Source organism: Felis catus, chromosome A1, assembly GCF_018350175.1.
Source record: "Felis catus isolate Fca126 chromosome A1, F.catus_Fca126_mat1.0, whole genome shotgun sequence".
NCBI classification, from domain to species: domain Eukaryota; kingdom Metazoa; phylum Chordata; class Mammalia; order Carnivora; family Felidae; genus Felis; species Felis catus.
Window position 1 is genome coordinate 179,161,178 of NC_058368.1, and position 26,915 is coordinate 179,188,092.

Sequence of the window (26,915 nt, forward strand, 5' to 3'; positions counted from 1 at the left end):
ATTTTACAAAGCTCACCAATTCTTCCTTGATGCGCTCTGTGATTTTATCAGTCGCCTCCTCATGTGCATGGAACAAGCTGATGACGCTGGTATTATCAGGGTCCAAGATATTTCCATCATCATCTCTGACAATCAGATCAAGCTCAAGAATTCTGCAAAGCAAAATCCATAAGTGAGGATAAATCCGTAAGACTTTACGATGTTGTTGGGAGGTTTATACCAGAAAATTTGCCTGGTCTCTGAAGATTGCAGACTTTCACAGAACAGCTCTACACCAACAACCTTGCACATGGCTTGTGAGCCATACTGGGACAGTTCATCCTCTTTGGGTAGTACTGTGGCAGTGTGTATTAAATTTTCCTAAAGTGTATCTTTCCTGCAATATTAAATCTAGAGAAACATCCACATTTGAACAAGAATGTGTGTTACAGCATTGCTTACATCAGCAAAGTGATGAACAAACCAAAAGGTCTGTCAAAGGGAGAATGGCGAGGGAGGAGGGGCCAACATGGCGAAGAAGTAGGGGGATCCGAAATTCCCTCGTCTCAAACAAAGCAGGGTTGAAACCAAAGGACTTGGGTTCGGGAGAAAGGGCTTGGGAGGCAAAAAGACAATTGCTTCCAGGGACCCACTGGCACAATCTGATGGGCCATAGGTGCGTGATTGAGAACCCGAGAGAAAACGAATGGAGGGGAAGGATCCCCTTCTGCAGAGAGACAGAGGGAAGAAAGAGGCTGGGGAAGCATAGGACTGTTATCTGGACAAGAGAAAAACCAGACAGGGATGGAGAAAGATCCAATCTCTAACTGAGGGGCTTTCTCTGTTCTGGGGCTGGCTGCCCGGATCACGCACCTTGGGGGGAGGGGAGCCAGCCCCAGGCTCCGTGGCTAGGTCAGGGGCGCAATCTGCAGTGGACGACAGCGATCCCCTCCCCGGAGTGCTGTGGGACAGGACAAAACCTGCCTGCGCCCACCAGCCAGGGACCACTTATCAGGTGGTGCAGAGGTGCTTCCCCAGTACCAGGGCGCGTGGAGCGAGAGTTTGAATCCCAGACAAGCGCCAGGCACAGGAGTCAGCGATGCAACACAAACCACCTCATTTGCGCCTGCGGCACAGTGAGGACAGCTCGAACAGAGTGGTTTGGGACACCCGGTCTGTGGTGGAGAGACTGGGGTCTCGCCATTTTTCTCCCCATCACCAACAAGGCGGGCTTCAGGGAAAGGACAGCAGGCCCACAGTGGAGGCGGGACCCGCCTACACCTAGCCACGCCCCTCTGCGCCGTATGTACGCGAGAGGTTGACGCTGAGGAACCAGACGGCCCCGCCTCCAGACCAGCACTGTTGGATTGCCTGGCTTGATTCTTGGACAGTTCTTATTACACAGATACATTCTTCCTTTTCTCCTTCTTATTTCTTCCCTCTAGTCTGGTTACTCTGGTTGTTGGTTTGTTTAAGCAGACATATTTAATCCATTATCTTGATACATGTTCTATACCTCCTTCTTTATTTTCCTTACTCTCTCCCTGGATTAAGCCGTATAGTTTCTCTGTCTGGTCAATTTTCTTTTCTTTTTCCCCTGCCTCCTTAACTTATTTTCCTTTCTCTCTCTCTGGATTAAGCCATTAGGTTCTCTGGTCAATTTTCTTTTCTTTTTCCCCCGCCTCCTTCTTTATTTTACTTTCTCTCTCTCTGGATTAAACCATATAGTTTCTCTGTCTGGACAACTTTCTTTTCTTTTCTTTTTCCCTGCCTCCTTCTTTATTTTCCTTTCTCTTTCTCAGGATTAAGCTGTATAGTTTCTTTTTCTGGTCAATGTTTATTTTTTTCTTTTTCCCTGCCCCTGTCATTTCTCTCTTTGTATGGGATAAGGTCTCTTCCATCAGCACTGCCTCCACCCTGTTATTTACTTGTAGCTGGTGCTTCTGGTTTTGTTTGTTTGTTTGTGTGTTTGCATGTTTGTTTTCTGTTTGTTTTTCTTCATTTTCCTTTCCAGGGCACTTCAACAAACAAATCAAAACACACCTGGTGGAGGGTCTAAAACATCACTACTAGTAGGGACATAAAGTACAAAAGTCACAATAACAGAGAGCAAGTAACACTTTCCAAAAAACACCTCCTGAAGGGCCAGGCCCTGGACGGTATATGACCCCTCTTTAATATAGTAGTGCTGGCAGGTACAGGGCACATAATGGACACATTTTTTCAAACACATAATGGATAGAAAACTAGCCACAATGACAAAAGGGAATAATTCTCCTTAAAAAAAAAAATCCATGAAGAAATGACAGCTAAAGAATTGCTCAAAACAGATATAAACAATTTAACTGAACAAGAATTTAGAATAATAGTCATAAGACTAATTGCTGGACTTGAAAAAAGCATAGAAGACATCAGAGAATATATTGCTGCAGAGATCAAGGAACTAAAAAATAGTCATGATGACTTTAAAAATGCTGTAAATGTCAGGGCGCCTGGGTGGCTCAGTCGGTTGAGTGTCCAACTTCAGCTGAGGTCATGATCTCATGGTTCGTGAGTTTGAGCCCCACGTCAGGCTCTGTGCTGACAGCTCAGAGCCTGGAGCCTGCTTCAGATATTGTGTCTCCTTCTCTCTCTGCCTCATCCCTGCTTGCACTCTGTCTCTCTCTATCTCTCAAAAGTAAATAAATGTTTTAAAAAATAAAATAAAAATGTTGTAATGAGGTGCAAAATAAACTAGAGGCAGTGACAGGGAGGATTGAGAGGCGGAGGGGAGAATGGGTGAAATAGAAGATAAAATTATGGAAAAAGATAAAGCTGATAAAAAGAGATAAAAAACATTCTGGATTAAGAGGGGAGAATTAGAGAACTAAGTGATCAATGAAATGGAACAATATCCATATCATAGCAGTTCCAAAAGAAGAAAATAGAGAGAAAGGGGCTGAAGGTGTACTTGAACAAAGCTTAGCTGAGAAACTCCCCAATTTGGGGAAGGAAACAGACATTGAAATCCAGGAGGCATAGAGAAGTCCCTTAAACATAACTTCAATCAATCTTCTGCATGACATGTCATAGTGAAACAAAATACAAATATAAAGAATTCTGAAAGCAGCTAGAGATAAATGGGCCTTAACCTACAAGGGTAGACACATAAGGGTAGTAGCAGACCTATCTGCTGAAACTTGGCAGGCCAGAAAGGAGTGGCAGGAAATTTTCAATGTGCTGAATAGGAAAAATATGCAGCCAAGAATCCTTTATCCAGCAAGTCTGTCATTCAGAATACAAGGAAAGATAAAGGTTTCCCCAAACAAAAACTGAAGGATTTAATCACCACTAAACTAGTCCTACAAGAGATCCTCAGAGGGGGGGGCTCTGTAAGTGTAATGTTGCAAAGACCACAAAGGACCAGAGACAACACTACAAGCATGAAACCTACAGATAACACAATGACTCTAAACCCATATCTTTCAAAAATAATATTGAATGTAAATGGCTAAATGCTTCAATCAAAAGACATAGGGTATCAGAATGGATAAAACAAAACAAAACAGGACCTATCTATTTGCTGTCTACAAAAGATGTATTTTAGACCTGAGGACAGGTCTTTAGATTGAAAGTGAGGGGATGGAGAACCATCTCTGCTACTGGAAGTCAAAAGAAAGCTGAAATAGCCATACTTACATTAGACAAACTAGGTTTTAAACTACAGGCTGTAACAAGAGATTAAGAAGGGCATTATATAATAATTATGGGGTCTACCCATCCAGAAGAGCTAACAATTATAAATGTTTATGCAGCAAATTCAGGAGCACCCAAATATATAAAACAATTAATTACAAACATAAGCAATCTTATTGGTAATAATGTGATAATTGCAGGGGATCTTAATACTCCATTTACAACAATGGACAGATCATCTAGACAGAAAATCAATACAGAAACAATGGCCCTGAATGATACATTGGACCAGATGGACTTGACAGATATAATCAGAACATTTCATCTTAAAGAAGCAGAATACACATTCTTCTCATGTGCACATGGAACATTCTTCAAGATAGATCACATACTGGATCACAAAACAGTCCTTAATAAATATAAAAGAATTGAGATCATACCATGCACACTTTCAGATCACAATGCTATGAAACTTGAAATCAACCACAGGAAAAAGTTTGGAAAACCTCCAAATGCATGGAGGTTAAAGAATATCCTACTAAAGAACGAATGGGTCAACCAGGCAATTAAAGAAGAAATTAAAATATATATATGGAAACAAATGAAAATGAAAACACGGCAATCCAAATGCTTTAGGATGTAGCAAAGGCAGTCCTAAGAAGAAAATACATTGCAATCCAGGCCTATCTCAAGAAACAAGAAAAATCCCAAATACAAAATCTAACAGCACACCTAAAGGAAATAGAAGCAGAACAACAAAGAAACCCCAAACCCAACAGAAGAAGACAAACAATAAAGATTGGAACATAAATAAACAATATAGGATCCAAACAACAACAACAAAAACAGTAGAACAATCAGTGAAACAAAGAGTTGGTTTTTTTGAGGGGCGCCTGGGTGTCTCAGTCGGTTAAGTGTCCAACTTCGGCTCAGGTCATGATCTCGCGGTCCGTGGGTTCGAGCTCCGCATCGGGCTCTGTGCTGACGGCTCAGAGCCTGGAGCCTGTTTCAGATTCTGTGTCTCCCTCTTTCTCTGACCCTCCCCTGTTCATGCTCTGTCTCTCTCTATCTCAAAAATAAAAAATAAAAAAATAAAAAAAAATTTAAAAAAAGAGTTGGTTTTTTGAGAAAATAAACAAAATTGATAAACTAGCCAGACTTTTCAAAAAGAAAAGAGAGAGGACCCAAACAGATAAAATCATGAATGCAAATGGATTTATCACAACCAATCCCTCAGAAATACAAGCAATTATCAGAGAATACTATGAAAAATTATATGCCAACAAACTGGACAACCTGAGAGAAATGGACTAATTCCTAGACACCCACACACTAAAAAACCTCAAACAGGAAGAAACTGAAAATTTGAACAGACCCATTACTCGTGAAGAAATTGAATCAGTTATCAAAAATCTCCCAACAAATAAGAGTCCTGGACCAGATGGCTTCCCTGGGGAATTCTACCAATATGTAAAGCTGTTCCAAAAAATAGTAATGGAAGGGAAACATCTGGACTCATTCTATGAAGCCAGCATTACCTTAATTCCCAAACCAGACAGAACCTCCACAAAAAAAGGAGAACTACAGGCCAATATCCCTGATGAACATGGACGCAAAATTTCTCAAGAATATACTAGCAAATCAAATTCAACAGCATATAAAAATAATTATTCACCATGATCAAGTGGGATTCATTCCTGGGCTGCAGGACTGGTTCAATATTCACAAATCAATCAGTGTGATACATCACATTAATAAAAGAAAGGGTAAGAACCATATGATCCCGTCATATGCAGGATGCAGATGCAGAAAAAGCATTTGACAAAATACAGCATGCTTTCTTTATAAAAACCCTCAAGAAAGTTGGGATAGAAGGAATAAACTTAAGCATCATAAAAGCCATGTATGAAAAGCCCACAGCTAATATCATCCTCAATGGAGAAAACTGAGAGCTTTCCCCCTGAGATCAAGAACACGACAGGGATGTGTACTCTCACCACTGTTGTTCAACATTCTGTTAGAAAGTCCTAGCATCAGCAATCAGACAACAAACTGAAATAAAAGGCATCAAAATTGGCAAAGAAGAATTCACTTTCACTTTTCGCAGACGACATGATACTCTACATGGAAAACCCGAAAGAATCCACCAAAAGACTCCTAGAGCTGACACATGAATTCAGTAAAGTCACAGGGTACAAAAATCTATGTACAGAAATTGGTTGTGTTTTTATACACCAATAATGAAGCAACAGAAAGAGAAATAAAGAAACTGATCCCATTCATGATTGCACCAAGAATCATAAGATACCTAGGAATAAACCAAACCAAAGATGTAAAAGATCTGTGTGATGAAAACTATAGACACCTTATGAAGGAAATTGAAGAAGACACAAAGAAATGAAAAAAAAACATTCCATTCTCATGGATTGGAAGAATAAATATTGTTAAAATGTCAATACTACCCAAAGCAATCTACATATTCAATGCAATCCCAATCAAAATTGTACTGGCATTCTTCTTGAAGCTAGAAGAAACAATTCTACAATTTGTATGGAACCACAAAAGACCCCAAATAGCCAAAGTAATATTGAAGAAGAAAACCAAAGCAGGAGGCATCACAATCCCAGACTTTAGCCTCTACTACAAAGCTGTAATCATCAAGACAGTATGGTATTTGCACAAAAACAGACACATAGACCAATGGAATAGAATAGAGAACCCATAATTGGACCCACAAATGTATGGCCAACTAATCTTTGACAAAGCAGGAAAGAGCACCCAATGGAAAGAAAAGACAGTCTCTTTAGCAAATGGTGCTGGGAGAACTAGACAGCAACATGCAGAAGAATGAAACTGGACCACTTTCTTACAGCATACACATAAATTAAACTCAAAATGGATGAAAGACCTAAATGTGGCACAGGAAACTATCAAAACCCTAGAGGATAGAGCAGGAAAAAACCTCTTTGACTTCAGCCACAGCAATTTCTTGCTCAACACATCTCCAAAGGCAAGGGAATTAGAAGCAAAAAGAACTATTGGGACCTCATCAAGATAAAAATCATCTGCACCACAAAGGAAACAATCAATAAAACTAAAAGGCAACCTACAGAATGGGAAAAGATATTTGCAAATGACGTATCGGATAAAGGGCTAGTATCCAAAATCTATAAAGAACTTATTAAACTCCACACCCGAAAAACAAATAATCCAGTGAAGAAATGGGCAAAAGACAAGAATAGACGTTTTTCCAAAGAAGACATCCACATGGCCAACAGGCATATGAAAAGATGCTCAATGTCACTCATCATCAGGGAAATACAAATCAAAGCCACACTGAGATACCACCTCACACCAGTCAGAGTGGCTAAAATGAACAAATCAGGAAACCACAGATGCTGGCGAGGATGTGGAGAAACAGGAACCCTCTTGCACTGTTGGTGGGAATGCAAACTGGTGCAGTCACTCTGGGAAACGTGTGGAGGTTCCTCAAAAAATTAAAAATAGATCTATCCTATGACCCAGCAATAGCACTGCTAGGAATTTACCCAAGGGATACAGCTGTGCTGATGCATAGGGGCATCTATACCCCAATGTTTATATCAGCACTTTCAACAACAGCCAAATAATGGAAAGAGCCTAAATGTCCACCAACTGATGAATGGATAAAGAAGATGTGGTTTATATATTCAATGGAATACTACTTGGCAATGAGAATGAGTGAAATCATGCCACTTGTAGCAATATGGATAGAACTGGAAGGTATTATGCTGAGTGAAATAAGTCAGTCAGAGAAGGACAGATACCATATGTTTTCACTCATATGTGGAACTTGAGAAACATCACAGAAGACCATGGGGGTGGAGGGGTGGGAGGGAAGAAATCATTACAAACAGAGAGGGAGGGAGGCAAACCACAAGAGACTCCTGAATACTGAGAACAAACTGGGTGGATGGGGGTGGGGGAGAGGGGAAAATGGGTGGTGAGCACTGAGGAGGGCACTTGTTGGGATGAGCACTGGGTGTTGTATGTAAGCCAGTTTGACAATAAATTATATTTTTTAAAAAATAGGGAAAATGGCTAAATAAACCGTGACCTATAATGCAATTCCATGTGCATGGCTTAAAAAATAGGGTATAGTTTTAATATGTTTAATGATACAGCTCAGTGAGAAAAAATAAAGTATGGGGGCACCTGGGTGTCTCAGTTGGTTAAGTACCCAAGTCTTGATTTCATCTCAGGTCACGATCTCATCATGGTTTGTGGGTTCAAACTGACAGCATGGAGCCTGCTTGGGATTGTCTCCCACTCTCTCTATCCCTCCCCCGCGCCCTCTCTCTCTGTCCCCTGATCGTGCTCTTTCTTGCTCTTTCTCAAAATAAATAAACATTAAAAAGCTAAAGTATGGAAAAATGCATATGATATGTTTACGCAAACAAGTAAGTCAAGCCAGATATATTACCTGGATACATGCACATGAGTAAAAAGCAAACAGAGAAAGGACTGGACAAAAAGCAGCAAACTACCAATACTATTAACACGGACACCTGTGAGAAGTAGGACCTTGGGTGGAGGGGTCTAAGGAAACATGTGCCTTATCTTTGTTTTATAACATAATATATTATAATGTAATGTAATGTAACATAATGCAAACATAGCAGAAAATGTATTCCTATGTTATCTATTCAACAACATTTTGAACATAGCTGTTGGGGGGGAATCTCAGATATACTGCTCATTACCCAGAGCTTGCTCATTAACTCTTTGACTTCCAGGCCACAAGGTTTCCCTTGCTTGGTATTGATTTGTTGCAACAGCGTCTGCCATTCTGATTGGCATCAGTGATACTAGTAACAGCAAATGCACAGCACTTGCGGTAAGCTCATGTATGTTGAATATTTTACATATGCTAATGCACTTAACGCTTACAATAACCTTATGAGGCATATATACTGTTAACATACCCATTTTACAGATGAAGAAAAGACCAAAGATATAGGGGCTAATTAATTTGCCCAAAGTCACATAGCTAGTTAAAAAGTAATATGGCATCCTGGTCTGACTCTTAACCTCTATGGTATACTTTCTAAATAGGAGGTGCTTAGGCATGGTACTGGATTAGGGGACAAGGGTAGGTTTGCAGAGGCCTTGATGTGAGGCTGCTTTTGCACTTGATGTTGAGATGGAGGGCCTCAGCTGTCTATACAAAGAGAGCTGGTGGAGACTCTGAGAAGGCCAACAGGAGTCCTGCTTAGGCACCACTACTGAGTTCCATATTCTGCAAGGGCAGCAAAGACAAGTGAAGGAGACGACGTTTTCATCTCTTATTTGAGAACTGGACTGAGAAGCACATCTCTCATCTCATCCAAATGCAAACAGAAGGGAGCCAAGGTTCACCCATTTGTCCACATTCATTAGGAGATTAACTTCCAACTAGATATGACTCATAACGTTGCACAGCCATGCTGCCGAACAGGCGATGCTACGGGGGTATAAATGCTTTCAACTAATGCTGAGCAGAGACTCGCGTGACCTCAGAAAAGATGGAGCATAGCCAATACATAATTTAATGCCAAGATCTCTCTAGTTCTTTCTCTTCAAAATTTATCAAAGTGGATTCGGTTCTAAAATGTATGAATAAAACATTCTCTGGGTCCAGCTATCTTGGGATTTGGAGGAGTCATTTGAGGATTCCTCACTTCTTGGAGACCAGGAAGCTTGCCCATTACCAGTCTCGTGTGGAATTTTAGCAGCTTTAGTAGTCACAGGCCGGGCTGTCAGGATTCCCACAACCCAGGGTCAGGTGAAGGCTGTCTCCCAAATGAACAGCAGACCATTTGCTTTGGAGAAATGAGCATTTTAGCAGTTTCTTCTCAGAGGTAGCCCCACACTGCTCTCTTCTGTTCGAGAAAGTGATAAAATGAACTGAAAACAAAGGCAGGGGAAGAAGCTCCCACTGCATGCATTTTCCAAAAACAAAAAAATTTTAATCGTAATGAAAACAGAAGTGGCTCCTTATGTGGCTCCAGATCGTCTGGACAAATCCAAACTTCTTTACTTGGCACTTAGGCCCTCAAGTTTCCAGCCCCTGTCTGCCTTCCCCTCCATGCTCTCGTTCTCTGAGTTCCTCCCATTCTCTCTCTCTCTCTTTCTCCTTCTCAATTTTTGTCCTAATAATCCCCACTAGTTTTGTTACATTAGGGCAGATGCTAGCCACCTGCCTGTCTCCTCCCCGCCCCCAGCCCCCACCTTCTGGTCCATGCTTCCTGCTCTCATGAAATGCATGAATTCCTACTCAAGAGTCTGTTCACTTCTCTCTCTCCCATATTAATCCACAGTCCTTGGAGGCAACAGAATGCAGTAGTCAAGCACTTGAATTCTAAAGCCAACCTACTTGGTTCAAATTTCAGTCATCTGGGGAAAAATGACCTAATCACTCTTTGAGCCTCAGTTTCCTCATCTGAGAAACAGAGACGATAATAGCACCTACCTACCTCATAGAGTTGTCATGGAACCTAACCGAGTTAATGCATGAAAAGTGCTTAAAACAGCGCCTGGCAGGTACTTAGCAAGTTATTGTTGGTTCTCACTGCTTGCTTTTTGTTGTCCATATAGTGGCTGTTTTTTGTAAATGTTTTTTGTAAATGCTAGGCCTCGAGGCCTAGCATGTGCTCAAAAAGTTTGATGTCTGAATGAAGGAACAAAGAAGAGAAACAGGCTGATTCTGGTCAGTCCTCCATCACTTAATTCCTGGCTCAACAGCCTGAGGATGATGTACCTCACCACAGCTCCTGACACTCTGCCCAGAGGTCTGCCCTTTTGGCTTTCAGGAAGCCACCCACCCCATATCAGAGCTCTGACCTCCCAAGACACCAGGCCAGTGTTAACTGAAGGTGTCCAAATCTCCCTCCCTGCCAGCTGAAGTCATCAGGAAAGGGAGGCAAGAATCATGGGCCACCCCCCAGCTCAGGGCCTCAGTCTCCAAGGATGCCTCTCACTTCCCCAAAGGGAACTGAAACTGAAAGCTCAGGGTTGGTTGAGGCAATGCTGCAGAGACACAACTGAAGGGGGCAGGCGCCCTCCTCCTCTTTCTCCTCTCACCAACATTCATGTATTCATCCAGCCATCATTCACTGAGTGCCTCCTGTGCACAGACCCTGTTCCCGCCACAAGAGATGAATTAAATGGTCACTGTATTAGAGAGTGCCCATCACAGCAGGGGAGACAAGCCAGTAAAGAGGTGATTACTCTTGGGGTGCTAAGGGCCTACAAGAGCACCTAACCCAGCCAGGGGTGGGTAGGGGACAATCAGAGAAGTCTTCCTATGGGTGGTGACCATTTCTTCCATCCTTGGCCCCTTTTCTTAGGAACCCTGTGAAGAAACATCTGAAGGTCACAGATGCCATTATTGCAAAGCAGCAAAACTCCCTCACTTCTCACACTCTCAGCTGCGACTGTACTCAGCTAAAGATGTCACCGCACCAACGGTGGCAGCAGCTGTGTGGCAAACTCTTCCTGTCGCTCTGGGATGATGTGCATTATAAGCAGATTTGGACACGCTTGCCAGCTGCCAGCAGGGGAACCGGCAGAGGGACCATGCTTCTGGGATGGGAAGCAGGTGTAAGCTGGACCCACTGACTTTCCTAGTGCATATGGATCTTCTTCCTCAGTGCATATGACAAAAGCAAGAAAGCCTGGCTGCTAAGAAATTTTCTTCTTACTCCCATTGAATAGACTCTTTCTACTTCCCCCTCGGACGTAAGTCCCAGCCTTCTGACCCATTTCACAATCTAAACATGCCATGCTCTCTCACACACTACTGCCTTCCTTTTTTTTTTAGCCTACTTAACACTTCTTTATTTTTCAAAATTCCCCTCAGGGTTACCTCCTTCAGGAAGCCTCCTTTGACTTCCTTCTCCATGGCGAGTTAAGAGTACTCTTGCTTGGTAAGCCATCAAACTTAACACAATACATAACAATAGTTTACTTGTAGCTTCCTCCTAACCAGACTGGTCTCTTAGCAGACAGGAACTTTGACATCTACAGCCTCAACAGCTGGCAAGATATCAGGCCAATCATAAGCGTTCAATACATGTTTGTTGTTGGGATGAATAAACAAACGAGTAGGATTTGGAGGGCATCCAAATGCCGGGAGAGGGGGTGAAGATTTACAGTTCTCCAATGCTAACCAGGTACCATAGTGGAGAGGCCCATGGACTCTGGAGCCAGACTGCTTGGTTCTAAATTCTGGTTCTGCCATTACTAGCTATGTAATTCTGGACAAATTACTTGACCTCTTTAAAAGCCTTCGTTTCTTCATCTGAAAAAAAAAAAAAAAAAGTGCGGATAATAAAACTGCATGCCCCGTAGGGCTGTTATAAGAATTAAATAAGACAATAAATGTAAAACACTTAGCATCAAGACTGGTGCATAACAACTCAGATTAAATGTTACTTTATAATATTATTATCACTACTATTATTATCAGTGGGTTGTCCTGCCTCAAAAAATTGTTTCATGTTCTCCTTAACTTCAGAACATCTAAATTCCAACCCTGCTTCTTCCCTTTTGAGGAAACACTTTTGTGACTATGCATAGGAGTTAGCTGATGGCATGTGGGGTGGATAATTTAGGATGGGGGAAGGGACATTTAAATCTCACACTGGGATTTAAGGGAGAGTTTTGTTAAGTGCAGGAATAAAATGACAACTAAGCCAAAAGTGAACCAGCATGACTGTGTTCCCCAGCCCCTCGGAAGTAGGTTAAATGAGTGTCCTAAATCTCTCAGCCCAGTAATAACCCCTGTAAAAGCAAGCCCTCCCTCCACTTGCATGTCCCCAGATCCCACCGGGGTGATAAGAAAGGCACACAAGCATGGCGTTGGTAACAGCCTTCTCTCAAATAGAAAGTGGCAAACTTGTATCTAAAAATGAAACCAAGCTTCTCTGTAGGGAGACAGGAAAGAAGGGGGGTGGGTAAGAGAAAAGAGCATCTTTGCAGAGGAAAGAGAGGTTACTTGTTGCCATAGTCTATTTTGGATGTGACTTTCTGCTTCAGTTCCTTCAACTCGTCCTTAGGCAGAGTTCCTGAGAGGAGCTGGGACCGCCACTCCATCAGGTCGTACATCATGGCCTGCACCTGCAGGAACCGATCCTTTTTGCTGGCCTACGAGAAAAAACAATGCACAGTCACCTGCACCGAGGGTGTGTGTGGGTATCTATGTGGCAAACTGTGCCAAAGTCAGACATGTTCAGGGGCTATGACTTGAGCATCTCTCCTGGCCCCTACCCAGCTACAAAGGGGGATTAGGTGGTAGTCTCAGTCATCCACAAAGTTCCTCCCCCTGGGCCCCAGGGATTTCCAGAAATGAAACTAATAATCCCAATCACTTCTTGGTTAAAGAACGGGTGATTTCTGACTCTTATCAGAAAAGATACTTGTTGAGCAGCAATGCCATGAATATCTGCTGTAATGCAGGTCCCAGTGCTCAGGACATTTAAGGCTGGAAACTAGGGCCATTTTTCTGGTGATAGAGGCCTATTTCTAGGGCAGCAGTCCCCTAAGTGTGACATGTGCACAACCTGTGAGACACAACAGCTTTTGGTGATAGAAAGACACAATGTTAAATAACATGGACGCATATGGTGATTTTCTTCCATTCTTCCTCCATCCTTCTGTACAAAGGAAGGAGAAAGGTGCAGTTTCATGGTAATGTTGTCTTTAACACCTCTCTCACATTTGTCCATTTTTTTTTTTTTTTAACAAAGAGAGAGGTCTTCAGCTCAGAGCTTTTGACAGGTACTATAGCAAGCACTTAATAACATTGACTTGTTTTCATTGTATTTATTTGATAATGTTCTTCTAATTGTGCCAAGCACTTTTGGCTTTCCATTTGGGAAAGCATGTGTGATATAATAATATATAATTTTATATATATATATATATATATATATATATATATATATATATATATATATATATATAATTTGTTCTTTGTCCCCAGTTCTCGGCACAGAGCACCTAAAGCCCTTGGAACATCCTGAGTGATAACAGCATTTTTTTTTTATTCATAATGAGCTCCTTTTGACCATACCTAAGTTTATGCTAATGATGTGACTCCTGATGGTCCCCTAGACAGCTTCAGGATGGGGGCTGAATGTGAGAGGAACCCACTATGTGATTAGAGAGTTGGAACTTTCAGCCATACCCCCCTCACTCTTCCCTTCAGGGAGGGGGTGGGGGGCTGGGGATGGAGCCTAATCACCAATGTCCAACGATTTCACAATCATGCCTATGTAATGAAACTTTGATTAAAACTCTCAATCAGTAAGGTTCCTGGCGCTTCCCAGATGAGCATGCTTCGTGCAGAGAAAGTGGCATGCCCAGAGAAGGCATGGAAGCTCTGTGCTTACCCACCCCATTCCTTTACCTGTATATATCTTCCTTTTGGCTTTTCTGCATTGTAGCCTTTATAGTAAAACAGTAACCATGAGTACAGCTCTTTCCAGAGCTCTGTGAGTTGTTCTAAGGAATTACGAGCCCCCACATAGAGGTGGAGAGGAATGATGGACCCCTGAATTTGTATTAAGTTTGGACAGAAGTGTGGGTAGCCTGGGAACCTGGGACTTGCAACTGGCATCCTAAGCGAGGGCAACCTTGTAGGACTCAGTCCTTAAACCTATGGAATCTGAAACTGACTCTGGGTAGGCCGTGTTAGAACTGAATTGAATTATAAGGCATCCAGTCAGTGTTGGAGAATGGGAAGTTGTTGTTGGAAGGCATGGAAGGCTGCACAATTTATTAAGTAAGTTATTTTAGTTTACTAAAAAGGGAGCCAATTTAGGTATTAAGTAAATATCGTACAGGTGGTACATAGACACGGCAAGAATCATGAAGGTGATACTGAAATACCGGAAGTTTAAGGTTCTCTTTACTAGGGCAAAGGGCACAATGGACTTGATATTTAAAGATTTTTTAAGGGGAAATGACAAGTTGCCACATTGCGTGTGTATGCTATGTTTAAAAGGGGGTAGTGGAGGTGAATGATTAACCGCTTTAGCTTCAAGTTACTGTTCTCCCCCTAAACTTTCCTAACAACTTTTGGGAAACCTCTACAACTGGATGTGCCGATTACCATATAATACGAAGTATCCACACGGGAGTTGATATTGATGACCATAAAAGTTAAGTCTACAAATAGCATGTGTACATACCAGCAAGTGAACACAGGGCTGTAACAAAGATGCGGTAAGCCCCGGTTGACGTTTTCACTCTCAGCTTACTGGTTTTCTTAGCTAATTGCTTTCATTAGGAAGTTTAGAAGCATCAAAGGAGGATTTAAAATTAGATTTGCTTCAATAAAGGGAAAACACATGTAAAATGCACTCTTTGTTTTTCCAGGGTCAAAACTTATTCAAAGATCTAAGGACAATAACCATTAGGTAATTAAAATATAAGACGGTATTTCTCAAGGTATTATCAGTAGACTACCAAATTAAAGTCCCCAGGGTTTATTAAAATGTAATAAAAAGTCCCATTAAAGGAAGCTTTATCTTTTAACAAAAACTTTTGCACTAGTTTTAAAGCCGAAGGATCACATCAGACCCCCGTTTATTATGGCTCAGTCACAAGCTTGCTGTGTGGCTTTGAGAAAGTTACCTAATCTCTCTGGGCCTCGATGTACTCTTACTGTTTGTTCTCTACTATGATGCCGAGGCCACCTTGGCCTGCCCTGCTCAAGGATGAATTCCAAATGTGAACCATACAAAGACTGCAGTAAGCATCCCAGGGATCAGGGTTTTGAGTCTCACCACGTAGAGCTGTTTCCAGATGCTGCCCCACTCCCAAAGTGTCGTTGTCACTTCTTGTGCCAGAGGAATTTCTGCAGGAATGATGTTCTCGATATTTCTATTTAAGGTGGGAGACAGAACTCTGTGAAATTGAGACCCAGGTGCTAACAAGATAAAATGCTGGCAAATTTGCATTAAGCTGCAGCTGCTAAGAGGGCCCTTGTTGGCAAGAGACTGAACCGCCTCCAATAGCCACACCAATTACATTATGCAAATGCAAGGAGCTTCTTTTTTAATGTCCTCCTTCACTAGGGTGGGCCCTTCAAGCTCGTTTTATTCAGGCTTAATCTACTTTAATATAGTTCAAAGGCAGCTGCCAGTGAAAAGTTTGATTCTCCAACTTCCTAATACCCCCTCAGCATCAGGTCTGAACAGCAATCAACTTGGATTAGATCTCCCATTTCATGAGGAAAAGGAGACACACAAATAAACATGGGCACGAAGAAGAGGGATCAGCTGATTCACATCTGCCAAGTTAGGTTTTCAAAGCAGACGGGACAGAGGCATCTGGGAGCTGTGGGAGGGTCAAGTCTGGTGAAGAATGACAAATACCTTCTTTTCTCCACTGTCACTTCCTTGATGTGGATAAAGGATTTAGGGAAAATGCCCTGTTGGGAATAAAATAAGATAAAGTAAAATAAAATGACATATCCTTACAGAAATGACCTGAGGCCTTTGTGGTTTTTCCCAAAAGCTATTGACTGGTAAAAACCCTCCAACTTTAAAGGAATAATTCATTCTCTTAGGTCTAGTTCTTTCTAGCCAGTTCTCCACCAGTTGTTCTAGATCTCATAATAGCCCTAGAATCCCGAGGATGCTTCAGTCCTATTTTGGATAAGACAGGACAAAAAAAAAAAAAAAAGACTCGCTCTAAGAGAAACAAGGTGCTTTGTCTCTCCCCTCTCCTGCCCAATTTCAGGAAAGCAGTCACTCTTCACAGTCACAAATAGCTAGAAGGTCAGGTCCTAAAGCAACAGTGTCCTTGGTTGCATGTGGGCTATTTGATATAAGACCTATTTTTCCCTGGATTTATTTCATCGTTCTTTGGACGCAGAGTGGGATCATGCCTCCCAATACAGCAATGCCAGAGAGGAGGGAAGAAGTGTCTTATTTCCTTCCCCCATAAGCTTGTCTCAGTTAGCAAGAGAAGTTTATCAATTACTTGCAAATTCCTTCATAAATTAACCAGGGTGCCCGCTGGAGGCATCTGCGTCCACCCTAGACACGGTGAGCAATAAGACCAGTAAAATAGGTGCCCGCTATCATGGAGATGATGGTGTAACATGGGGTTGGAACAGGTGAACTCCCCAAAGGCAGAGACTGGACTTGTCTCTGTGAGGGGAGGAAATGATGAATGCACCCAAACAACTCTAGAGAAAGGCAGCAGAAGATAAATTTCAAACAAAACATGTACAATTCCATGGGGAGTCAAGGAAGGGGGAAATCATATGCAACTGGCCTATCAGAAAAAGTCAGAAGGAACAGAGAGCTGCGGAGGTTAGCCTTAAGTGGAAGGGAGCTGAGACACAGCAAGTGCCGAGGTGTAGAGGTGGAAAAGCGCAGGACACAAAGAAGGAGAGATGAGACAAATGTGCTGATGAGCTACAGAGGTTGGTAATTGCCCAAAGGGATTGCAGCATCACGTAAAGACATCCAGTATTGTTTCAAGTAAAAACGAATTGACCTTACCTGTAACATTTTGTGCTTTAGGAGGTATCCCCTATACCAATCTGCAAAGAGAAAATAAACAGACAGGTCTCTTATCTACTCTTACAAGCTTATTGCTGGTTTTTGTTGTTGTTCTGCTTGTTTTTAAGTAGCAAAGAAACTACTGTGAAGTGCTTTAGACCTCAGGCACAAATCCAAGTCTGGAAGGCCCTAGGCTTCAACAAGCTGTTGAAATCATTGCCAACATCTCCAAAAATCATCTAAAAATACAGAGATCTCACACAACAATGCGAATTTCCTCCTTTTGGAAAAATAGGAGGCCCAGTGACAGTGGCTAGTGCTTCCCCACGGCCTCAGTAGGCTGACGGCGAGGAGCAGCTGGTCTCATCACACAGAACAGGTGCCTCAACTCACCAGCCTCCACCCAGCCCCTCACTTATTCCCATTACCTGCCTGGGCCCCGTGTTCAGATGCATGCTTCAACCTCTTCCTTAGAGACGTACAAAGGCTGAGGGAGTTTGGCAAACATACTAAAATTATACCCACAGTTTTAACAGCAGCAAATGGTGTCTAATATGTGATTTGCAAAAGTTAGTCATTACAAAACAGACAAGTTCAGACATGGGTAAAAGGACACGAATTTTAAAAGATTCTTGCCTTTGTAAGAACTTCAAAAATGATTCAATTAACAGAAATCCAAATTATACACAGTCTCAAACAAAATGAGCCTCGGTGTAGCAAGTATTGATGACTATAATGAGCCCACTGGCCTTTGGAATAATTCAAGCACAGCCAAGTGGTGGCATTTGTCATCTTTGTAAATAAAAAGCGTCTGTCGGGAGCCTCATTAGCAAACCCTCATTACTGGGCTGACAGATTGTTGTCGAAATATGTTCTCAACAGACATACGTGCAAGCCCCCAAACAAACAAGTTGAAATGCAAAGTCACCATTCACAGTCATGAGGCAGCTTGAAGGTCAGGTCCTAAAGAAAACTCAAAGCAACAGGTGCCCACAGTGGCTCCTATTTTGAGAAACAGAAAGAAAGGGAAGGAGAGAAGGAGAAAAGGAAGGAGAGAAGAAAAAAGTTAGAGAAAAGGAATCTCCTGTTTGGAATAAAGTACTGTTTTAGGCACTCTTCATGTATGAAGTCTCTTAACCCTCGTGACCGCGATGAGGTAGGAACTATAATTATCCCATTTTACAAAAGAATGACCTACCTGAGGCAGAGAGAAGTTAAGTAATTTGCCCAGGGTTACACAGATAATAAGTGACAATGTCAGGATTTGAATGCACATGGCCATCACACTGCGCTTCCTGTCTGATACAGGAAGGAGTATGATGGTTGCCTAATATTTCCATCCTCTCAATATCTGAATCCCCAAAACTATATCCCTACTAAGCTACTTTCCAGCTGAATACTTCCAGTGCTGGAAAACATCATGAGGCATCACATTCTATGTTTACACTCCTAATAATCTGTCCATAACTACTGGGAATAATTAACCATTAGCAATAGCGTCAATGCTGGTAAAGGTTTTGTTTTGTTTCTTTCAAGTTATAAATTAATCTTCACAATAATCCTATAGAGTAGATACTATTATTGCCTTAGTTTTGCAAATGAAAATAGAGAGGCACAGAATGATTAAGCAGCTTGCTCATGGTCACACAGCTAGTCGGTGATGTAACTAAGATTTAAACCCAAGCATCTGACTCCACAGAGATGACACTCCACAGCCGTGCACTATAACAACTCCTTTGTTTGCAGTTCTACCCCATGCCACCAACTAAATAAGAACATCTTTGGAATATTACTAGCCACCATTTTTTGATTGCTTAATATAGGCAAAGCTGTATGTTAAGTGTTGTACATGCATTTTCTCATTTAGTCCTCATATCAATACTATGAGCCAAGTATCATCATTCCCATTTTATAGATGAAGAAATTGAAATTCAAGTCAGTTGATATACTGAGCCAAATCACACAGCCAGGGTTCAAGGGCAAATCTGTGTGGCTTCAAAGCCAGCCCTCAATGCTTTTCTGCCACATTAGCCACTGTGTGATGAGTACATATACAGAAAAAGTTCTCTTAGAGCACAAATACAGACAAGGGTCTCATAGTTATAGTGACCTGAATCTACCTGATGGCCAAAGCCACCAAAATCTACCAGAGACTAGGAAAACAATCAAGGGACCAAAAGTCCCTACCCAGAGCTCATGCGTACATCTGCTTCTCCATGACAGGATCTCCATGATCAGGATCCCTTGAATCCCTGGTCCAGGAACTCTGCCTGCTCAGACCCTTGAGGCTCAGTTACCTACGGACACCTTGTAGCTTTTCTGCTTCTTAGAACTTCAGCTCACTCCTGAGCAAGGAATCTATTGACTATTACCCAGCATACATGTTCTGTTTCCAAGACTCAAGTTCAATCAACACTGATGGTTCACCTACTATGTACATGACACTGGGCTAAGTACTTTCAGAAATAAATATCCTGTGATCCTTGATGAGAAGGGCTTATTACCACCTCCACTTGCAAGATAATTATAATGCATTTACTGCATCAGAGCTCTCCTTAGGACTTTTTTCTGACATCTCCACCTCTGCTGGGCCATTGACTTCCATGACTCCTGATGTCGGCTCCCTAATCTGGTCATCTGTCAGCTATATCTGGCTGTACTCCAAGACCTGACCAGGCAGATAACAATAGTTGGCATCCATAGCAAAATGCACAACAATGAACACCATGATCAAAAGCAGGCACACAGCACTTGCCATATCCCAGGACTTGCCCCCAGGCTGAACACCTTTTCCTATTAAATAATAGCAACCCCATCCATGAGATAAGCACTTCTGTTTTAATAGTGAACTCATAAAGTACATCCTGGGGGAAGATGAGAAAAGGAAAATGTTTACCATTCTTCTTGACAGTTAGAAAGTACCAATTCTTCAAACTGTCCTCCCTTCCCACATCCCAAATACTAAAACAAAATGTACCTAAATTCTCTAATCACCTAGCATCTGTGGAGAGTAGGGAGAAAGTTGAGGAAAGATTAAAAATATCCCAGGATAGAGACGCCTGGGTGGCTCAGTCGGTTGAGCGTCCGACTTCAGCTCAGGTCATGATCTCACAGTACGTGGGTTCAAGCCCCGCATTGGGCTCTGTGCTGACAGCTCAGATCCTGGAGCCTGCTTCAGATTCTGTGGCTCACTCTGAATCTGTCCCTCCCCCACTCATGCTCTGTCTCTCTCTCTGTCTCAAAAATAAATAAAGCATTAAAAAAATTTTTTTTAAATATTCCAGGACATTAAAAAAAAATCGATGGCCTAAAGATCCAGTCTTCTCTCTGCTATCTATAAGCAGCATAATTTTTGGTCATGTCACTAAAGCCTGAGTGTTTTCATCTATAAAATGAGGGAAATAACATGCACCCCACAGGGTGTTACAAACTATTTTTAAAACATGATTATGAAGTAAACCATCTAGTAACGGTATAAAACCTTGGAGGGGAGGAAAACACCAATTTCAGGATAAGTATTACCTACAGTATGGACAAAAAGACAAGAATAGAATAGAGGAGGGATAAACAGAGAGTTTCAAATGCATCTAAACTTTTTATTTCTTGAAGTCTGAAGTAAACGTTGCAAATTTTAATATTTGTTTATTGAGTGGCAATTGCTTGAATGTATTTTACTTTCCTGTATGATTTTGATTTCCTGTATAATATTAATATCAGATATAAGTTAGCAGTTATCAGTGGTTAAGAGTGTGCTCTCTGGAAGCAAAGCTCAGGTTTGTATGTAGATCTACAACTTACTGTCTGTGTGATCTTAGACATTTCTCTGAGCCTCAGTTTTCTTATCTGTAAAATGGAAATAATAATAGTGTCTGTCTCATAAGGCTGAAGTTAGATAAGGAATTCAGAGTTTGTCCAGTGCCTGGCATATGGTGAGTGTTCAAAATTAGTAAATACTATTCTCTCTTTTAAAAATCAAAAATCAACATCAATAACAACCACTACCAGAGAAAGTTGGCAGGGCATATTTTCTATTTTATTTACAGAACGTACAGATTTTTTTTAAGTTTATTTATTTATTTTGAGGGCGGGGAGGGATAGAGAGAAAGGGAGAAAGAAAGAATCAAGCTGAGCTCAAACTCACAAACTGTGAGATCATGACCTGAGCAGAAAACAAGTCAGACACTTAACCGGCTGAGATACCTGGGCGCCCTGAGAACCTACAGATTTTGAATACCATCACTTTTTCCCAGTGAAGTCCCAACAAAGTAAATGACACATGCTTCAAATTCAACAAAATAGAAGTTTACTGATGATTTCGCCTCACCCTCATTCAGAAGAGAAGTTCACTTTCACAGGACCTGTCTCTAAAGCAGACCCAAACAAAGGGACATCTCCCTGCAGAGTGGCACTTTAAAAGGATGCCCTGTCAAATGTTCATCAAGACCCTCTCTTACCCTAAGAGTAAAGAACTTTGATCACTCTCAGTGGAGTTGTTAGTACAGAAGCTGCTACATGGCTCCGGGTCCACCCTACTCTGCGAGTGGTAGATTCAAAATTCTCTTTGCAAACCTCTTGGCAGCCCAACAAGAACGAGGTAATGCACACATGCCAACTTAGAAAGAGCTCCAAATATTTTTAAGTGAGAAAAGCAAATCTCAGAGTGGGATGCACAGTGTGGTCCCATTTCTAGGAAACAACCAAAGCTATGCCTTACCTGAAAAAGCAAAAGAAACTATGTTGGCCTCCTCCTTCATACCTTCCCTTTGTTTCATTTTACTGGTGAACAAAATTCAAAATTTCCTTGGGAACCACTGTACAGAAATCTCATTCTCTTCCCACTAAGAGTGGGCCCCCATGACCCAGACGAGCGTATTTATCAGTGGATGGAATGAGACTTGACCTGTTGTTCTAGAAAGAAAGCAAATAATTCAAGGGGGAGCATTTAGTCCCTCTGAAGGGTTTAGAAAGAAGAGTCTAAACAAGCAGGATTCCTTCCCAAGACCATCCCCCACTATAGTGTATGTCATCAGAAAAGAAAGAGAGACAGACAGAGAGACACAGGGGTCTTTGGAGGTGGTAGTCACTGCCTTCAGAGCGCTTGGTATAGCTTCTCCACCCACAAGTCAGACAGGCATGAGGGGTAGAGTCCAGGAGATTCACAGCTAGGGACATTTGGCATCTCATACCCCAACTACATGACTATTCATGCAGAGGACTGGCTGATCTTTGGGCTTATTTGATCAAGGAAGACAGAGATTTGGAAAGAAAGCATGCCAAACTCCCTCCCACCCCCAGCCTTGCTTAAGCTGGAGAAGGAGGGGAGGCATTAAACTGGATATAAGATTGAAATCTTCTTTTGAAATGTCATTAAATATCAGGAAAGATGTCAACCAAATATGACTGAAGGAAGTGAATGAGGAAAAATAACACTGATTTTTTTTTTTATGTTTATCCTCCCATAAGGACTTCTGACTGCTCAATAAACATATGTATTTTTGTGTTTTTTACCCAGAACATAGAATCAGAACATAGAATGTTTATGCTACCTCTGGGTAAAAAGGGCAGCCTGAGAGATATACTATGGACCAAAAAATAAGCATTAGGATATCTAAGGCTTAGCAACAATGGGTACCCTTCTGAACTGTCTGAATTTTCAACAGAACAAAATATTAAATTTAGTATAGGCAAGGAAGGGCTGGCCTCACCTATTCCAGGCAATCAGAGAGCCAGCTTCCAGATTCTCTGGGCTATACTGTAGACAGATATACCTCCCGGTCTCCATGTGGCTGTATATAATGGGAGGAAGGATGGAATTAATCAACACAAAACACCTAAGAGTGTTCTAACATAGATTCTAGCATGGTGCTAGACAGCTTCTCTACTTTCTGTCATGTTATCCTGATAACAACCTTAAGAACAGACAATGGTAACCCATTTCACAGGTAAGAAAACTGAAGCCCACCTACCCCAGACCATTCAACTAGTGGGTAGTGGAGCAGAGAATAACTTTCTGATTCAAAAGCTCATGATCTTTCCACTCCTTTTTTGTTTGTTTGTTTGTTTGGGGGGAGGATTTAAAAACCATCGAAAAGTACAAAAAATAAAATAACAACCACTCACATTCCTACCACCTAGAATTAATCATTACTAATATCTGGAGATGGGTGCTTCATATCTTAAAGACTGTATTATCATCTTGTCTAAAATAGATATGGGCTGTTACAAAGAATTTAAAGTAAGCAGGAAAGTATAAATATAGAAGCTAAAAGAATCATCCTGAATCCCATTACCCATAAAAAGAAAAATACTATTAACATCATTTTAGTCAACTTCTCATTTATATTTATATACACAGAGTAACAGATGGATAAATAGATAAAATATCATTTCCAAAAATTCTCATAAAAATTAGCATATAGTAAAGATATTATGCAAATAAAAATCTCAAATACCAAACTTAATCTTATTTATTTGTATTTAATAAAAGAAAAAGAAATGGAGTGAAATTGAAGGAAATGCTGAAACTTTGATTAAATGTTTCTTCTTAGGGGAATCCTCTTGCACTGTTGGTGGGAATGCAAACTGGTGCAGCCAGTCTGGAAAATAGTATGGAGGCTCCTCAAATAGTTAAAAATAGAACTACCGTATGACCCAGCAATTGTACTACTAGGTATTTATCCAAAGAATACGAAAATACTGATTCAAAGGGATACATGCACCCCAAAGTTTATAGCAGCATTATCTTCAATAGCCAAATTATGGAAATAGCTCAGTATCCATTGACTCATAAATGGATAAACAAGATATGGCATATACATACAATGGAAGATTACTCAGCCATAACAAAGAATGAAGTCCTGCTACTTGCAGCAACATGGATGGAGCTAGAGAGTATTTTGCTACTCGAAATAAGTCAGTCAAAGACAAATACCATATGATTTCACTCATGTGTGGAATTTAAGAAACAAAACAAACGAGCAAAGGGGAAAAAAGAGGGAGGGCAGCAAACCAATAAACAGACTCTTAACTATAGAGAACAAACTGATGGTTACCAGAGGGGAGGTGAGTAGGGGGATGGGTGAAATAGGTGGTGGGGACTAAGGAGGGCACTTGTGATGAGCACTGGGTGATGTACGAAAGTACTGAATCACTGTATTGTACACCTGAAACTAATATTATTCTGCATGTTAACTAACTGGACTTTGAATAAAAACTTAAAAATAAAATTAAATAAATAAATTTCTCTTCTTTACACAAAAAAAAATCCTGAAAACTCCTTAAAAATAGTTATGAAATGCATTAAAAGTTTGGTGTGGTTATAAGTTTGTAATTGTTCTGTTTTATTTCTCATATTGACCAACTCTCTGTTAGGATAATATCATAAAGTTAATCTATTCCCTTCTACCCCTCACTGCTCAATTTTATGTGCTGTGTTTTTTTTTTCTTTACATTGTCCATTTCCCTAACATTAACATTATTTTTGGTAGTCATAAATATTGTGACGTTTAATATCAATCTCTATAAATTCATTCATTTAGACTCAGTGCTCACCAGTATTTCCTTTTATCCCAGCCTTTTACTTCCTGTATTATGAAATTTTGATTCAGCTTTCAATTGGCTGGATTTTATTTTTCATTTAGGTTTCTATAAGAGGGTCTCATGAGCACACCCCCCAGGTCTTTTTATTACATCACCTTGACTAATTTTTGACTGACACTGTGGTTTTCACCTTTTTATGTTTGCCAGAAACAGGTTTTCAATCAGAATCATAGGCAGAACTTCGCATCTGCAAAGCAGACAACACCGGACCTGATCTCAGAGCCTTTAGCTGTCCAAGGCCCTCAGGGAAACCTTAAAATCCCATAAATTCCAGTTTGAAAACTCCCTATGGATATGGATGCATGCATGATGAGTCTTGATAATTTGTATACCAATGCTTCAGATAAATAGAATCATTTTAGCAGACTTCTGAACATTGAATATACATTTTCAAAGTACTCATGAACTGGCAATCACTCGCTAAATTAATATGCCTAGCTCTTTCCAGAAAGGCAATGTGGCTGCTTCTTGCCAGGATACATTAAAATAAAACTAATAAAATAGAATTAAAAGAGGAAAACCAGAACCAAAGAGGTTAGCAACAAGGACACTAATCCCAAAGACAAATAAAGGTGGCTTGAGTCATCAAGTGTGACCTTTCCGAAGGTCGGGACCAGGCCAGGCAAGGGAATGAAAGGCTCTGACTGTGTGCTACCCGTGTGGTCAGTTTACTGGCCTCAAGCTCTTTCTCCAGGAAAACGAAACGGAAAATACTTGTCTGAATCTCAAAATGTGGGACGCGGCAAATAATGACCAGGTTTTTTCACTGTCTTGGTAGCTATGGAGTGAAAGAAAGGCTGTGGGCTTATACACATGGGGAGGGAAACACAGCCACACTCCCTGTGTGACCCTCAGCGAGTCATTTCTCTTCCCTGAGTCTTGTTTCCTGACTTGCAGACGTGAGGCCTCACGCCTGTTTCTCAGGATTAGCATTCAGCAGCATGGGAGAAACAGTGAGGAGAGTTGTCATCTGTTTATATTTTCATTCTTTGACCTTGCTGGATACTTACAGTTTGCTTATCTGCCACTGGGTAGAACCAGATTTGTGAAAGATGGGTTGCAGTGTGGAAGGGGGCAGGGGGGTTGGAACCATACACTCTCCTTCCTGCCCCTGTCCCATTCACTCTGTGTGTAAAAGGTTTTAACAGGGACAGACTGGGATTTTCAGAGGCCTGGACTCTAAAAAGTGCTTCGTTTCACCTCACATACAACCCAAAATAACAATAACACTAAAGGATAAGACAAATGTAAGGAAGGTGAACAAAGTTCTCATTTCTCCCATGATGACCCGGCTAAAGCTGTTTTGAAATATCAAATATCAAATTCTTTCCTCCTCACAAAAGCTTTTCTGCTTGTTCGCTTTTTGGTTTGCATGTGTGTGTGTGTGTGTGTGTGTGTGTGTGTGTGTGTGTGTGTATGTATGCTTGTGTGCATGTTTGCATGTGTGTGTACGCGTATCTGTGAGTGTGCTGTGTATGCTTGTGTGCCAATCTGCAGAACAGCCTTGGAAGTTACATACAGCTAATCTGGCACTGGAGATAAGACCTGTTCTGTGGGTGGCTGTGAGGAGTAACTAGACTAGCATGTCAGCATTGTGCACACTAGCATGTCAGCACTGACTAGCATGTCAGCTGACTAGCATGTCAGCACTTTAGCACAGTGCCTCCAGTACGTGGTAAGCATCCAACGATGGCTAGTTCTATAGGCACCTCTGTTCTTCTGGCTGGCTGTTTCCCCTGGAGGGGCTCTCCTTCACAGTAGCACACCTGTTTCCTGCCCACCCCTCACTCCCATCACAGCACAGGAGAGCATCACCTGAGGGATTAGCTGGGAGGGAGGGATGGGCCTGGGTGCTCAGTCCACTCACCTCTTCTTTCTTCTTCCTCTGCCCAGCTACAGGAAGGACATATGCTCTCCACACAGTCGGATTAGTGGCAGGTCCAGGGAAGGGGAGAACTGTGGAGGTCTTGCTCTGCCAGTGACGACTGGGAGAGTCTGGCTCAGAGTGGCCGACACATTGGCAAGTTTCTTTAGTATTACACCCAAGCCACACTCCCAATATCAATTTTATCAGTGACATAGGTGATACATTGATTCATAATGGCCTAACTCATGGGTCCAAGG

At 41.5% G+C, this 26,915-nt stretch overlaps 1 protein-coding gene across 1 annotated transcript in view; it reads right to left on the minus strand.

The window, feature by feature from the left end:
• DOCK2 (dedicator of cytokinesis 2) overlaps nucleotides 1–26,915 on the minus strand; it is a 416,930-nt gene that overhangs the window by 368,280 nt on the left and 21,735 nt on the right. Inside the window, exons 3-7 of the mRNA XM_003981290.4 lie at nucleotides 17,193–17,233; nucleotides 16,056–16,111; nucleotides 15,465–15,561; nucleotides 12,671–12,819; nucleotides 17–152 (exon numbers count right to left, since the gene is read on the minus strand). Of these exons, the coding sequence (XP_003981339.1) occupies nucleotides 17–152; nucleotides 12,671–12,819; nucleotides 15,465–15,561; nucleotides 16,056–16,111; nucleotides 17,193–17,233 (479 nt within the window). The remainder of the gene's footprint in view (nucleotides 1–16; nucleotides 153–12,670; nucleotides 12,820–15,464; nucleotides 15,562–16,055; nucleotides 16,112–17,192; nucleotides 17,234–26,915) is intronic.